The sequence below is a fragment of the Hyposmocoma kahamanoa genome, unplaced genomic scaffold (assembly GCF_003589595.1).
Source record: "Hyposmocoma kahamanoa isolate Upper Pololo Valley unplaced genomic scaffold, ASM358959v1 64, whole genome shotgun sequence".
Classification (NCBI taxonomy): domain Eukaryota; kingdom Metazoa; phylum Arthropoda; class Insecta; order Lepidoptera; family Cosmopterigidae; genus Hyposmocoma; species Hyposmocoma kahamanoa.
This window is the reverse complement of record NW_020653852.1, coordinates 14640070-14655965: the sequence shown is the minus strand read 5'-3', so window position 1 is coordinate 14655965 and position 15896 is coordinate 14640070. Positions and strand designations below refer to the sequence as shown.

Below are 15896 nucleotides of genomic sequence, written 5' to 3'. Positions count from 1 at the left end.
TCTTAGAAATTGTAAACGCGAAACAATTTCGATAAATCTTTGAATTTTTTATTTATTTTTTTTTTCCTCAAAAATTAAATTTTCACTAACAAATCAAGGTGGCATGAATATTTCATGGCAATTAGCTAAATTCTACTTTCATATCTGACAAATTCTCATAAGTGATCAGCAGATGACCCCTTTTTAGGTGCATCATATTGGCGCTTCAATATCTGTCTGTGACCGATATTCCTATGAGTGCTCTTGCTGTCAGTATTACGGATATTCCTAGTATTCTCTTGCGATGGAAATTATTGCCCCTTCAAGCAATAGTTTAGCTATAATTTTATTACACCTCATATATAGCATTCAACCAAGAATTCTATATTATCTTCCTTTGAGGTAGGGTTGTGTGACACAGTAAATATATTTTTCAAATTTTGCTATCCATATACTCTTAAAATGATTTCTCGTAAGTGTGTTTATGTTTCATTTTCTTGAGTACCTATCTATGTCGTCCTTTCAGCAATGAAGTTCCTTTCCATTATTTACTATCCGATCTCATAATCAGTTGGTCACCGAATAATGTTCAAAGGGTTTGATTTAAACTAACTGCTAAGATTTCTTGGTTGGTTGACGTCTCTCTAGTTGTTTTCGTCTGAAATTGCTCTCTTTATGTTCTTCTGAAATTGAATTACGTTTTTATAATTTTATTAATATTATTTCTGTTTGGGTACTGTTTTTTCTTAAACCATGAGTCGAGGTCACATCCTTAAAGCGTCCCTCCAAACAATGCCCAACTTCTTTCAAAGGGGAGCACAAAGAAAAATATAAAACTTGTAAGTTTCAAAGGGATGGACCTTTTATTTCCTTATTTTGTTCTATCCAAATGGAATACTCACGAATTGTATTGAGAGCGTTGAAAAGGAATAAAAATGCCTTTAGATACTTCATAAAACCCAAAACGTTAGGATTATTTCATTATTTCCATTTTTCAAATAAAATTTGTAGGTTTCCTGTCTTTGAGAGCTAAATCCTAGTTTTGAAATAAAGTGCTCTTATCTGTTGAATGAAAAGGCAATTTAGAACTCTAATAGTCTGATGGAAATGGAAAATTATCTAGAAAGAACTTGGTCATTCAATCCATGCCGAGAGGAACCAATTATTCACAGCAATAGTCTATTGTCAGTTGCTGGGTGTATTGTACCAGTCTGTTACTTCGACAAGAGAGAAATTGCACGCCTCTAACGCGATGAAGACGCGGCAAGGTATTGTAAAATTCATACACCTCTGTTCGGCATATATTGGATTGTTGCATTTTACAAACAGTATTCTGTTTCTGCGAAGCTTTGTGGGATATGAATGACGTTAGAGATTTGGCACTCAGCCATAGGGATTATAAAGTAAGACATTACGTCCTTTGTGTAGCAAAAGTAAGGCCAAGGCAAGTACAGACTATTTTTTGAGAAACATAATAACCATGTTGTACTGCTTAGCATTGGTACACTATTAACACATACCACTTAGGAATAGTAGGTTATTAAAGTAGACTACTCCAAGTTTACTTCTTCTCGGTCGACCAATCATTAGCAAAGTAGGTGACGAGGTCTCGGCCTCGATTCGTTGTAAGACCAACTAAATTATGAAAAACTGATCAAGAGACGAGTTTATAGAGTTCCAGTACCAGCGGTCCAAACGACATTCGTCAATCGCCTCCCATTATTTCTGCAGCTCTACATCTACATCTAACATTCCACAAATAAGGATATTTGTCTACTCAGGAATCTAAACACACTACTGAATCTTGGTTACAGACACTTGACTATAAAAATACTGAACAGATGTTGTTACTGTAACCTCAAACGATCAGCTGTTTGCTACTCCTTGCATACTCCTTGTCCAAGAAACTACACGCACACGCACACGCACGTTCACACGCACATGCACACGCACGCGCACACGCACACGCACACGCACACGCACTCGCAACTCGCACTCGCACTCGCACATGTGTGCTCACATACACTCAAACTCACTCACTCACACGATAGCAGTACTGTAACAGTACAAGCTCACAACATAATACCAAGTTTAGTTTTGAAGCCCTACAAACCACAAAGTTACACAAATTAAAGATTCCCTTGAAAAGAATGATTAAAAAATCTAGGGGTTGCTTTTTGTAAATAGACACTTGTTCACATTTACAATATTTATGTTAAATTTTCTGAAAAGCTTGAGAAAATGGACGGGATCACCACCATAGACTTTTATCACCCGAAGAAGCTGTGTTATTATTTCACGGTAGTTTAAAAGTTGTAAATAACACGTTTTGAATATCAACAAGAATCTTATTAGTAGAAGCATAAACATTGCCTCTCAAATGAGTTTGAGACTTTGTGAACACAACTGTCAAGAACTGAGACTTTGTGAACACAGCTGTCAAGAACTGTAAGTTTATTTTTGTTCCTCTTATTAATTGTAGACTCTGCAAAAGCCTTTAAATTACTAAGCTGAAAACTTGATTATGACGTAATCTTAAAATGAGTAGGCACAGCCAATACTACTGTTTTTCATGAAAATATTATTACTCTTCTTAACATACTCGCAGGGGCCACGTACTATGATGTATGCGCCCTAAACATTTGTAATTGACATAGAACAACGTACTATTATTACAATAGAACAACGTAACGTTATTTGGCCATACAAAATCTTAATATTGACGTCGTTGCTCCACAACATTGTCAAATTAATTAAATCTCTAGCGGCACGCAATATCGAAATTTCACAGGATAAATAAGCTCTACTCACAAATACCAATGATCTTTTTCACTTTGACACTGTCACTGCGCCTGTCACCCTGAGATATCAGTTGACGAGTTTTATGTGCCTTTACATGCACCAGCAGCACCCTGCTTGGCGGCAGAAATAGGTAAGGTAAGGGCAGTACTTCCCTGGACGAACTCTTTCACAAGGGGCTCTACTGCTACTATATCGCTGGCATACGCACGCAACGTCAGCGGGCGGTTTATAGTCGTCAAGGTTTATTTATTTATTTAATTTAATTATTTGCATGCAGGTTACAAAGACCCATAAATCAAAGTCAAAGATTATTTATTCCATAGGTAAAATAAATTTACTTGAAATCGTCACATTTAAGCTACTGCTCGTTCACTACGCTGACCTCCGGAGCCATGTCGTCTTTCCATACATCTTTATCTAACACGTAGTCTTCAATTTTGTAAAATGATTTTTCGATCAAAATATTTTTAATGTAGTTTTTAAACTTAGGAAATGATAAACTTAATATATGCTCCGGAATCTTATTGTAAAAACGTACACAGTTCCCCATAAAAGAGTTGTTTACCTTGGTTAAACGAAATCGTGGTACCATGAGTTTGGACTTAGCTCTAAGGTTAATATTATGGATATCTTCTTTCTTATTGAAATTGTGTATATTTTGACGAGCATATAAAATATTTGAGTAAATGTACTGTGATGCCACAGTCATGATACCAGTCTCCTTAAACTTTTCTCTGAGAGAAATCCGAGAGCCTAGACGGTACACAGAACGAATCGCTCGTTTTTGCAATACAAATATGGTTTGAATATCTGCCGCTTTACCCCACATGAGAATCCCGTAGGACATTATACTATGGAAGTAACTAAAGTAAACTAGTCTAGCAGTATTAACATCGGTAAACTCACGTATTCTGCGGACTGCGTATGCAGCGGAGCTTAACCTGCTGGCCAGGGAAGATATATGTGGAAACCATTGAAGTTTACTATCTAAAGTCACTCCCAAGAAGACTGCTTTATTAACAAAGTCTAACTTTTCTCCGTTTATTTCTATGCTTGGACTAGTCGCTTTTACGTTAGGTAATTCAAATTTAACACATTTTGTCTTCTTGGCATTAAGCAATAAATTGTTAGCATTAAACCAATAAACGACCTTAGAGAGGGTATCATTAATATGGTCATAGTTAATGTCATGTCTGTCTGTTTTGAAAATCAAGGATGTGTCATCAGCAAACAACACTATTTCGCAATGGTCCTTAACAAAGAATGGCAGATCATTAATATAAATCAGAAATAGGAAAGGCCCAAGTATTGAGCCCTGTGGAATGCCCATTTTTACCGGAGAACCCAAAGAAGTCACACCACTTATGTCTACTTTCTGAATTCTACCGTTGAGATATGACGAGACAAGTTTCGACGCCTTGCCATTTACACTGTAATGTTCCAGTTTCCTAATAAGAGTAATATGATCAACGCAATCAAATGCCTTGGAGAGGTCACAGAAAATACCAATAGCGTTCTGGAACCTATCCCAGGCATCAAAGATGTGTTTTAGTAACGCTACCCCCGCATCACTAGTCGATCTACCACTAGTAAACCCGTATTGTTCACTATGAAAAATATGACTCCTACCGAAACAGGACAGTAATTGAGTCAGCATAACCTTTTCGAATATTTTACTTAAAGCTAGTAAAATTGAATTGGCCCTATAGTTGCTAGGATCAACTTTCCTACCGCTTTTGAATAAGGGAATAACCTTACTGTTTCATTAAATCGGGAAAAACACCTTCGTCAACGCACCTATTGAAAGCTACAGCTAAATGTGGGGAAATAAGATCAATAAATGATAAATACATACCTTAAAGACTAACATACATAATAATATAATAAAACACTTATGACTAATTTTTTATTTATTATTATTTATTTTATTCACAATTAAAAAGTTTACAAAAAGGAACACAAGACAGCGAATAAAACCCATTAACAGATTTATGTATCGCCACCATCACTATCAGGCTTCTAACAACATAATTACTGACCAATACTTATACGTATCTAATAATTTACGCAACTTACACTTAATAACTAATAACTTTAACAGTTTGATAAATGAATTGACTATAAGTTTATCAAAAACGTCACTTGGCAATTTATTAAGCAGTAATGGTAACATATATCTCCAGACACGCTTTCCATAGACATTATATTTCATATTATTATATTCATATATATTATATACACCCTTCGGCCAAAACTCATCCTTCATGAAGGTCAACAGATGTTGAGTTGGTACTCTCACCACAAATGAATTAAAATTTACATTGTGGCGGGACCCCAACTGCTCGACCCTCAGGGTAGCATTGGCTTTCACAATATCAGCAGACTTTGCGGAGTAATGAAGCCGTGACACGTATAACAACGTCGTCGGTATCGCTGTCAGTGTCAGTGTCAGTGCCACTAAGGTTACGGCTGGTATACTTCTTTTTCTTTTCTACATTTTTGAAACCGTCCTCGTTGCAGTGGTCAACTCTTCTCGGTGTACTGACGACAGTATTGATTATTGACGTCAGTATCATTATTTGTCAGATTCATATAATAGCCTATAGAAGAAACGTTTATAGACGTTTTATTAACGTGAGAAAAATGTCTGCCACAGCGCACCAATTGGTTTACGGGTTTTTCTATACCTATCTCGTGCACCAGTCTCTCACAAAACAGTTTGATCAATCTTTGTTTTGTATTAACCTTAAGTCCTCTACTTTTAATCCTGTTTTGCGATTGAGAATTAAAGCACTATATCATTTCGTTTCAATCGGCAAAAGAATGTCTTAACATAACTTACTTTTCATAAATGTACTGTGACGCTAGTGTAATTGTGTGTAATATATGTGTCTCTCGACCTCTTTTAAACATTTAGATCAAAGTGGAAAACATAAAAAAATAAAAAAAAAATAAAATAAAATAAAAATCTTTTATTTCGGACCACAGTAATCCATATAAATTAGTAGGTTAGTAACATAACAACTTATAACTATGTTAGTTATTAGGGTTAGTACAATTACATAACTAAAATTAATAAAATTAAAAATAAAAATAAAATGAGACGGATCCGGCTGTCCAAGCGGCTCACCGATTCGCACGCAGTACATGCAATTCGGTGAACCTCTGGAAAACTGCTGCATCCATCCTGTTTGCAATTAACTTTAGGATCTTGTTATTGCTTCCCCTCACCCTTTGTACCACCGCTGCAGACATTTTGCGCATGATGGCATAAAAATCCTTAACAGCAGCATCCGCAAACATGCCAGATGCGCTGCAGAAACGTGGAAGCCTCAACAAGACCCTAAAGGTATTATTATATTGGATTCGCAAGGCACTGTACGATCTCTGTGTGAAATTAGACCACAGACCACACGTGTAGAAACTTTGGCAGTATGCTCTGAAGAGCGTAAGTTTCACTCCAATTGTACATCGCATGAATCTGTGAGCCAACATATTACCTCGAACCGACAGTGCCCTGCGCTCCCTCTCCATATCCTCATCATCTTTTCTACTCTCCGCCACAATATGGCCTAGATACTTAAACTGTGCAACACGCCTCAATGGTATTCCATTCAACAAGATTGGAGGTACATAGGCCGGCTCTTTAATCTTGCCTTTGAATAACAAAAACTCACTCTTCTTCTCGTTGTACCTTAAGCCGTGCCGCACAGCATAAGCCTCACAATGGCTCAAAAGTTTTCTTAAACCTCCAATCGAAGGGCTGAGCAGCACCATGTCATCCGCATAGCTAATGCTAATAAAACAAATTACGATTTACTTAAGTTGACAAAAATCATTCTGTTTTTGCGTTGTCATAAGAAGCTTTACAACTTCCCCAAGCCAACATGGACTAAGTTAATCAAGAGCTTTTGTCTGAAAAACTCAAGCACCCGAGCTTAGCTTTATATATACGTGTTGGGGTAAAAACAAACAGATTTTATATTGCCCAGGAAAAATCTCTAATCAGGTCACGACGCGGCATCCGAACGGAAAACAGGGGCCTTACCATGAATTTTCATGAAAAGTCACTTCGAACAAACATTATCAAAATTCATAAAAATATGTAAAGCGTAAATACTGAATGACAAAGGTAATCCTCACAAGACAATACAGATTTTCAGAATTAAATCTTGAAATGAACGTTTACAAAACAAAACTTCGAACTTCATCTTGTGCCAACGATTTGTCAAAACTTTTCCAACACTCGTCTTGTATGATAATGGCGCAGTCATAGTAAGGCCTTTGGTCTTTAGAACATATTGAGCCAGAGGATTTACGTGTCAGTCTGCTGAATACTGAGCCTTTTAAAATATTCAACGGGATGCCCGGAGAAACAGAGCGGGAGGAGTAAACAAAACATCATTAAAGCCCCCAAAGAAAAAATAAACTCACGGAGAGCGAAATCATTTAATTAATTAAGAAGAATTGCGTCGGGCATAATGAAATGTACTTAAAATTATAAATGCTACAGAATTCTGGTTAATGAAGTTAGGATTTTAATATTGCACGTGCCTGGTGTTTGTGATGGATTCTGTAATTTATTTATTGCTTTTCGAGTTTAAGAACTTTTACGTCTTTTTAATTATCCTATTCAAGCTATGCACGCAAACGTGAGCGGCAAAGCGTATATAAAATACGTATAGCTGCCGTACCCTCCCGACTGCCACAAGCAACTTGTAATTTCGCTTTATCGGATATTTGTACCACGTTATCTTGTTTGTATATTTATCAAATACTAGGAAAAAACTTCACACGAACAACATAAATTTTCAGTAAATATTTTTTCAACTACCAACCTAGTTAAAAGCGATAAAATTACCTCTCCGTAACAGGGTTGTTGGTGATGGTGATTTTTAAATATATATATATATATATATTTTAAAAACATGCGAAAAATTATAATAATCAGAAAGTTCATGCAGATGGAAGAGGACGATGTAGGATCTTATTACACACCCACCACATACTCGTAGATACACGCCATACTACATTTACTTGACTTCAGTCCGTAAATGTGGTTCAAACCGGCTAACAAGCTGAGAAAAATAAAGTTAAATAATAATAATAATGTTAATATTAATCTAACGCACACACTCAACATAGCCTCGCACTAGGGAGACCCTGTGTCGCGGGTGCCATGGACACACACATAGACAACCACAAATTACACCAAAACTTACGAGAGAAGTAAATGTAGGCCATACAAATATTTCTCCCGGCCCGAGAATTGAACCTGGGACCTCGGCATGGCAGTCCGATATGGTAACCGTTCGGCCACAGAAGCAGTTGAAAATACACATCCTTACTCTACTCTCTACCCTATTTACATGAAAAAGCTTTCTATTTTCTTTGGTATTGTAATAAATTATTATTTCAATGATTTCGTGACGTATATTAACAAAAGAATCAATCTTCATGAAAACAATCAATCTACCTAGCTTAATCGTTGTGGAATTTTATCAAAATTATATTTTAAGGACAACAGCTGAGCTCCATTTTCGGCTTACAGACTGTTTCTGGAAGGTTTGTTAATTTACAAACCTTCCAGAAATTATTCCGGCGTGCCTTTTAGGTCAGGTCACGACTCAAACACCCGCAATGAAATATCAGCATCGATTAATGCGGATGCTGATGCTGATGTGGATGCTGATATTCGCAACAACCCTGCTCCATAAATATCTGGATCAGCTGAGGTTTCATTTTTCTATCTGCAAAATGGTGGTAAGGTGAAATATTTGACGGCATTCGGGGACATAGGCCGAAGCGGACGCAGTTAAATGGTGCAGAAAAATGCAAATTTGTACATCGCAATTCCCACCGTAAACCATCGGCAACAAATACCTGTCGTATGGATTTGCATTATACTGGTGACGTAATCGATTGGAATTTTGTTTACCATGGGACCTGCAAAGGGGCCGAAACGTTTTTGTTTGAAAAAACAAATATACGCGATTTAATTCCGGAAAAATAGTTTCATTCCTATATTAAAAATGTATTGATACAAAGTTCGAACACTTACAAAGAGCCTTGTCCCTGTTTCGTTAGATCCCAGTTATCTTTTCCATCATTCTCACTCCTTTACTGTTCATGCGGTCAGACTTTGGGACGCACTTCCCATTACTGTGTTTGATAAATACTTAGCTATCTTTAAAATGAGAGTCAATGAGCACTATTTATCCTCTGTTCCATCCATTTTATAGATATTATAATATGAAACATGTACTTATCTAAGTATTTATTCTGTAGTAATTTAACATTTTTGCTATTTTTTTACCATTATTTTATTGAATAATTTGATTTCCTTCTGTTGTGCACGCATACCCGTTATTGTAATTATTGTGTCCTATATTTTGACCTGCAGGAAGAAATTTCTTATAAAAATAAGCAGTATCTATAGTTTGTCTGTGTTTTCCGTTTTACTAAATGTGATTTGTGTTTTCGTGTTCAATAAATAATATAAATAAAAATAAATGAAGAAAAATTCCTTCAAACCGGCAGGCTTTGACTTTTTCGCCAAACCACTCATCGCTCTTACAACTGAGATACAGAACAAGTTAGTTTAAGAATTTGATGACAAACTACACAAACTATGGGGAGCATTTTCACAAAATAAAAATCAGTATTATAATAACAAAAACATTGTGATATTCAATAAAATCATCATGAAACTTAAGAGTTATACTCTTGCCGGTGGAGAATCTTCCAATCATCTCTCCTATAAGCCTATAAAATAAATATTGAAAATGTAGTTTGCCTACCTTGTCGTATATTTTGCCTTAATTTGTCTTTTTTGACAGTTACAATTGTCGCCATTGCCGAATTTTTTTCAACGAGAAGATTTTTTGGATCTTGGAGGCTTATTTTCTTTTACATATTCAGTGTCCGAGTGTATTTTATATTCCTTTTATGAATAAATTAAATATAGTACAGAAATTATAATGTTGATATAAAATATTTTGCAAATGGTATATAATAGCGTAAATGGAAATGTTTTTTGATAAATTGAAAATAAGGTATTTAATTAAATAACTTTTGTAACTATTATGCAAAATAGGGAGGATTTGCATTAATATTAGACATAACTGGTTGATGACTTTACCATCTCAGTCAGCCGTGACTGCGGGATCCACAGAACGCATAGTGGTGGGATCCGTGAAGAGAGATTTATATACACGATTCCGATCCGAAAAACTAGCTTCATTTCCACGGAATATGAATTGATATCATTTTTCAAATATATTAATTCCTATTTAATTTAACATAATTTTAATATTATGAAGTGTTATTTGATACATTTTATAAATGAATGACGCACACTCACATAACCTCGCACTAGTGAAACCATGTGTCGCGGGTGCCATGGACACACGTAGACAACCACAAATTACACCCAAACTCACGAGAGAAATAAATGTAGGCCATAAAAATATTTCCCTCGGCCCTTGAATTGAATCCGGGACCTCTGCATGGCAGACCGGCATGGTAACCGTTCGGCACCAGGCAGTTATACATCTATTTCAAGTATTTTATACAAACATCAAAAGGAAGCCGAGATTCCTATCAACACTCTTTACCTTCAGAAAATTCTTTACCCACTCAATGTAGACGCGCGAAGTATGCAAATATTTGAAGGTATAAGAGAAAATATTTTGCTATTGCCGATGTAGTCCATCTCCTCGGAGCAAGCAAATGTTTGCTTCTAAATAAACTGTTGGAAAAACGGAGAAAAGACACACCGGGGAGCTAAATTCGGGACTACGCGAACATTCCCTAAAGCATTATAAATATCAGCCCACGCGCCGTATTAACTGCCACAAAGACCGCAACGCCGACAACATAGCCCTTTTTTCCATGAAAAGTTATAAGTAAAATTCGCCGCTTCTCTTGGTCTTTTGGGACATTTTGTTTCTCATCTTATTTATGACGTTGTAAAACTGTTTTAATTGTGTTTAAGTTTCATCTTTAAAAACTATTAGGCTACCAATGGTTTGACCTACCACCTCTCAAACAGAGGCCGTGGGGTCGAATCTGGGTTCGCACTTCTGACTTTTTTGGAATTTCAACCCCTCAGTAGTGGGACGCATAAATGGATTGATGGTGATACCTTAACTTCGAGGAACCTATTAGACATCTCCTAATATTTACAAGTCGCAAAAGATCATGTACCCAAGTACTCTGAATTTGGTTAAGATCGCACAGCTATTTGGTAAGATGTTTACCAACTTTGATCATCTAATGTTGTTTGATTTTTGTTTGATCTCCTTTAATGAATGTCTGAAATATGCAATCAAATCACTCTCGAGTGAAAGGAAGTCATTTTCGGGTGAAACTAATTTGCCGGACATAAAGTGGACTATATTTGCTTTTTCAAACCAACATTCGATGTCTTTCCAAGACTCAAGGACCTGTAAAGACCGCAATATACTTACTAAGTTATTAATAGCTATTATTTAATTAAAAATTTTTAAAACTCTTTAACTAACCTGTAGAGTGTTATAGTTTTTGAAACACCTTTTCTTTCCCAACAGCTGGACTGGCTACTTCTAGACAACATGCCAGTGGTACCATTGGCTGGGCTGCGACGTGTCCTCGCCAATGGCTCCCTGGAGCTGATGCCATTCCCAGCTGAGCGGTACAGACACGACGTACACTCCACCACGTACAGATGTCGTTTGAGATTAAGCAGTGGTTTCGTTGTACTATCGAGGAGCATACATGTACATGCAGGTAAGTAATGTTTATTTAAAAGATCGCACAATGCAACCCACAAACAGCGCGTACGTATTCCACGGTTTTAGAAATAACACGTCATAGCGACGCGGGCGTTTGCGTATAGGGCTTTCTGTGAACCGCATTTCATATTCATCTTTGCTTTAGTACAATATTACAAAGCTATTACTTATTCTTCAAATATTTTATTTTTATTTTGTTGATTGTCTCTGTTGGGAATAGAACCGACCGAATGTCAAAAAAATTCTGTGTTAAAATCATAACGATCCATAAAATCAATTATAAGGATTAATTCCGTATCAGTAACATACTTGCAACACCCTTTCGATTTTCATGCCATGTCCCATTGTCGTGTGACGTCCTGTATATAAACATCTTTTGGTATACAACAAGTCGATCAGGAATCGGACATACCGATACCTCCAATGAATACTATTTGCCCTAACTTAATTTTTAAACCTGTTCTGCTTCTTTTTTTCACAAAATTCGTTTTTTTGTTCCTTTTTTCGAATTTTGTTTCGAAATTCGAAGGCATAATATACGTGAATAAATATGGTTGTTTACAAAAATAACAGAAAATGACCACAAAACAAAGTTGGCGTAATGTTCATACGAAGTATCGATACGCTCTTTACTTATAATAAAAAAGGCAAACCACGAAAGAAAAAAGCAATGGAAGGGCCTAACCTCGATTACTATCAGAACCGCTGCTGCTAAAACTCACACTATCATATTGTTAAACATTATGAAATCCTTATAATAATTGGCCGTAGTTTCTAATTTAAAAAGATGTAAAAAGCTCTGGACTGTTAATATAATTTAAACTTTACCCAGTTGGTAAATCGTTGATAGTTCAACACCTGTTATTGCAAGTCACGATATTTCCATTTTGGATTGACATTTCATTCAATGCGCTGCCATCTAGCGGCAATAGGTGAAAGATGACGAACGATTACCGCCTATTACCTAACATGGTTAAAAAAAGTCGACCATATTTAATTTCGTATATTTAATAGTCGACCATATTTAATATTAAAAACAGAAAATGGAAAATTTATTAAAATTAAATAAAATAAGACTTAACGATGACATGAAACACCACTATGGAGACACATTACGAGTGCGACTATCATTTTTGCACTCCAATTTAGCAAATTAAGACATTTTTCCAAGATTATCGAGGTTTTGCACGAGGTAATTGACACGACTATAACGTACAAAGCGAAAATGATGGCCTGAGCTCAAATATGAGGAACTCTGCGTACTGTTGGTACGTGTGTCGCGCTCACTAAACACTTCTACTGTATTTATTGTTCTGTGCGGCAAACCAACATTCTTTAAAAACTTAATGGATTCCATAGATATCGTCATGATAGTATATAAACTATGTATACAATAATCAACTCATCTATTTTATTTGCATACTTACTTCGATCCTGTAGTACATTAAGCCAGCACAATAATCCATTTCAGTCCTTGTAGGAGGAAATTTCACCTTCACTTTTATAGTTATGGCAACGGTATCCTTAGACTGTCATGACATCGTTTTCCCAGGGCGACCGTCTACTCTCCAGAATTTCCCCTAAATATAAGTATATCATATAAGTAAGTATACAAGAATAAGTATTCATTATAGTCAATAAAGTAGTGTCAGCCAAATTTTATACCGACTTCAAAGAAAGGAGGATGTTCTCAATTCGACTGTTTTAATTTCTTTTTTTCGTAACATACACCATGTTACGAGATATTGTGAACCGATTTTGATGATTCTTTTTTGTTGGAAAGAGAGTACCTTAAGCATGGTCCCATTTCAATTTGAAGAAAATATTCCACTTCTGAGGTTTGCCACAAACTAGGAAATGAATGCGGTTTCGCGCAATTTTCTGTATCTGATTTCAATAAAACTTGGTAAATAGATGTAATTCCACGTACTTATCAGGTCGATTTTTTAAGTACTCTGTACTGAGATTAGTTATTTGAACAATTAAACGGATCTAGACAGTTTAAAGAAATTAACCTTCTTACACAAGTGTAACGCTAGCGTCACAGTCGTTTATGAAAATATTATTTATGTTATGAAGAATAGTAACTCTTTTGTAAAAAATGTGACAGATAACAAAATAAACTAGCTTGTCTTAACAGTCGTCTTCATAAAGTCACAGATTCTTTTAAGGGACTAAGGGTATACGCTTCTTTAATAAGGTTCCTTTTTTTAATGATACCAGTGACGGGATAAACAAGTTGTGAGCCTCGTTTTAAGCGAGACACGCGTTCATAGCACTCCCAGCGCTTTAAATTGCAACAATCTAAAAGGGCACTGCCACTGCGCCCATCACGCTGAGACATAAGCTGACAAGTCTCTTGTACCTGTAATTTCACTAGCATCCTTGCCCTTCAAAACCAGAACGCAATAATGCTCACATTACTGCTTGGTGGCAGAAATAGGTAAGCTGGCAGTACTTCCTTGGACGGGGCTGGTGAAATTACAGGCACTTGGGACTTGTCAACTTATGTCTCAGGGTGATGGACGCAGTAGCATTGCCCCTCAGCTCTTTGCGATTTAAAGCTCGGAATGGCACTGCAACTGCTATGGACAGGTGTGTAACTTACCATCAGACGCAAGACTTGTCCGTCACGCCACTTAAAAAAAACACATTCGCATAATCTCGCGGTGCATTCGCATTGCGTAGTGCTGGTCGTCTCAGGCGCCTTTCTTTATAATGCGAATGTGTGCGTCCGTACACGGCGTGCAGCGAGGTCGCTCACATACAAGCCGCGCTACTACGTTGTAAGGAGTTACCGTACTTGTTTTATTATGCTGTAATAATACGAATAACAAAATGTGATCAAAACGAGTATAATACCGAACCTTATTTATTAATTTTCTAGTCGTAAATCCAGCGACCGCATTTGTACTTAATAATATATGCATAGAAATACTAAAGACATTTTACCCTGATGTATGATATATCCTAACCTCAATAATTGATTACTCCCCAAGCTCTCCAGATAATTCACATTTACATCTATTATATATATATCATTTACCAGTAAATAAGTGAATGTAAATATGTTCCTTGGAGAATTACTCCCATGCTTCAATGCTATATGTTCATTTTATCTTTTGAACTTGTTTTCTTTTAATTATTTAACCTTTGGTGTCCTACTTTCGATCAATAAACGTTACAATTGTAATATTTCGCCCAATTATCTTGCCAGGCCTCCTGAGACACCCATAAAAAATTGTCCTTCTGCGACTTTTACCTGGACATCGGCGGCCATCTTCTGGAACCACTTATAATTTCGTAGCCTTTTGCATTTAGTTTTTTCTTTCACATATGATTGTAAATAGTTATAAAAATCATATCTCTATTTAATAAGTAAGCAAATTATACTTGGAATCGTCAAATTGTTTACACAATACTCGTTCCAGAGATAGGTTTCTCTCGTGAGAAAAGTGGATAACAAACTTTAAGGGTTACTCTTTGTAAATAGATATTTGTCTAAATTTATCACTCATAATATTTATTTTATATATTATAAATAGAAAAAACGTTAAAGTTAAAACTAAATGGATCACTACCAAATATATTATTATTATTATGTGGGGAAATTCTGCCAATGTTAACGATGTATTTATATTACAAAAGGAGTGTATCAGGATATTGACAAATATAGAACAGAGAGAATCATGCAGACTTATTTTTCAAAAATTAAGCATATTAACCTTAACAAGTATATACATACTTGAGTCGTGCAAATTTGTAAGAAACCATCCTACTTTATTTACTTACTTACTACAATAGAAACCTACATCAATTGAAAGTACAATTTTCTAAATTAAAATTAGTTTGTTAACTAGAACTACAATCACATACCAATCCACATAAAAGAAATTAAGGAATTTAAGATTTTCTCTAAATATTAAAAAGACTTCCTTATAAATAAAAGTTATTATAACATTCAAGAATTTTTCAATGATCAAAATTAATTAAAAATAAGTATTTTGATGACATCCTTCTTTTTAATCAATTTATCTGTGTATGATATGTGATGATTTATTTAATATGGTGTTTACCATATTGAATAAGTCATCATAAATAATATGATTGTACCTCTATATGATGACATATGTATGATTGTAAACCATTATATTTACCTACTAATAAGTGAGTGCCCTCTCTACTCTGCTGTGCCCTTACAGGGTGTCACATGTACACTTACAAACCACTGTACGTAAATTATTAATAAGTGTGACAATGCAATAAATAAATAAATAAATAAATAAATATTTGTCACCTTTTGTGTAAAGTCATAGTTTCCCCTTTAATTTCAAATCTCGT

At 35.6% G+C, this 15896-nt stretch overlaps 1 protein-coding gene across 5 annotated transcripts in view; it reads left to right on the top strand.

The window, feature by feature from the left end:
- LOC113231159 (Down syndrome cell adhesion molecule-like protein Dscam2) overlaps positions 1-15896 on the top strand; it is a 134151-nt gene that overhangs the window by 5251 nt on the left and 113004 nt on the right. For all 5 annotated transcript variants that reach the window (XM_026465360.1, XM_026465359.1, XM_026465358.1 and 2 more), the window contains exon 2: positions 11352-11550. In XM_026465360.1, the coding sequence (XP_026321145.1) occupies positions 11376-11550 (175 nt within the window). In that variant the 5' untranslated portion in view covers positions 11352-11375. The remainder of the gene's footprint in view (positions 1-11351; positions 11551-15896) is intronic.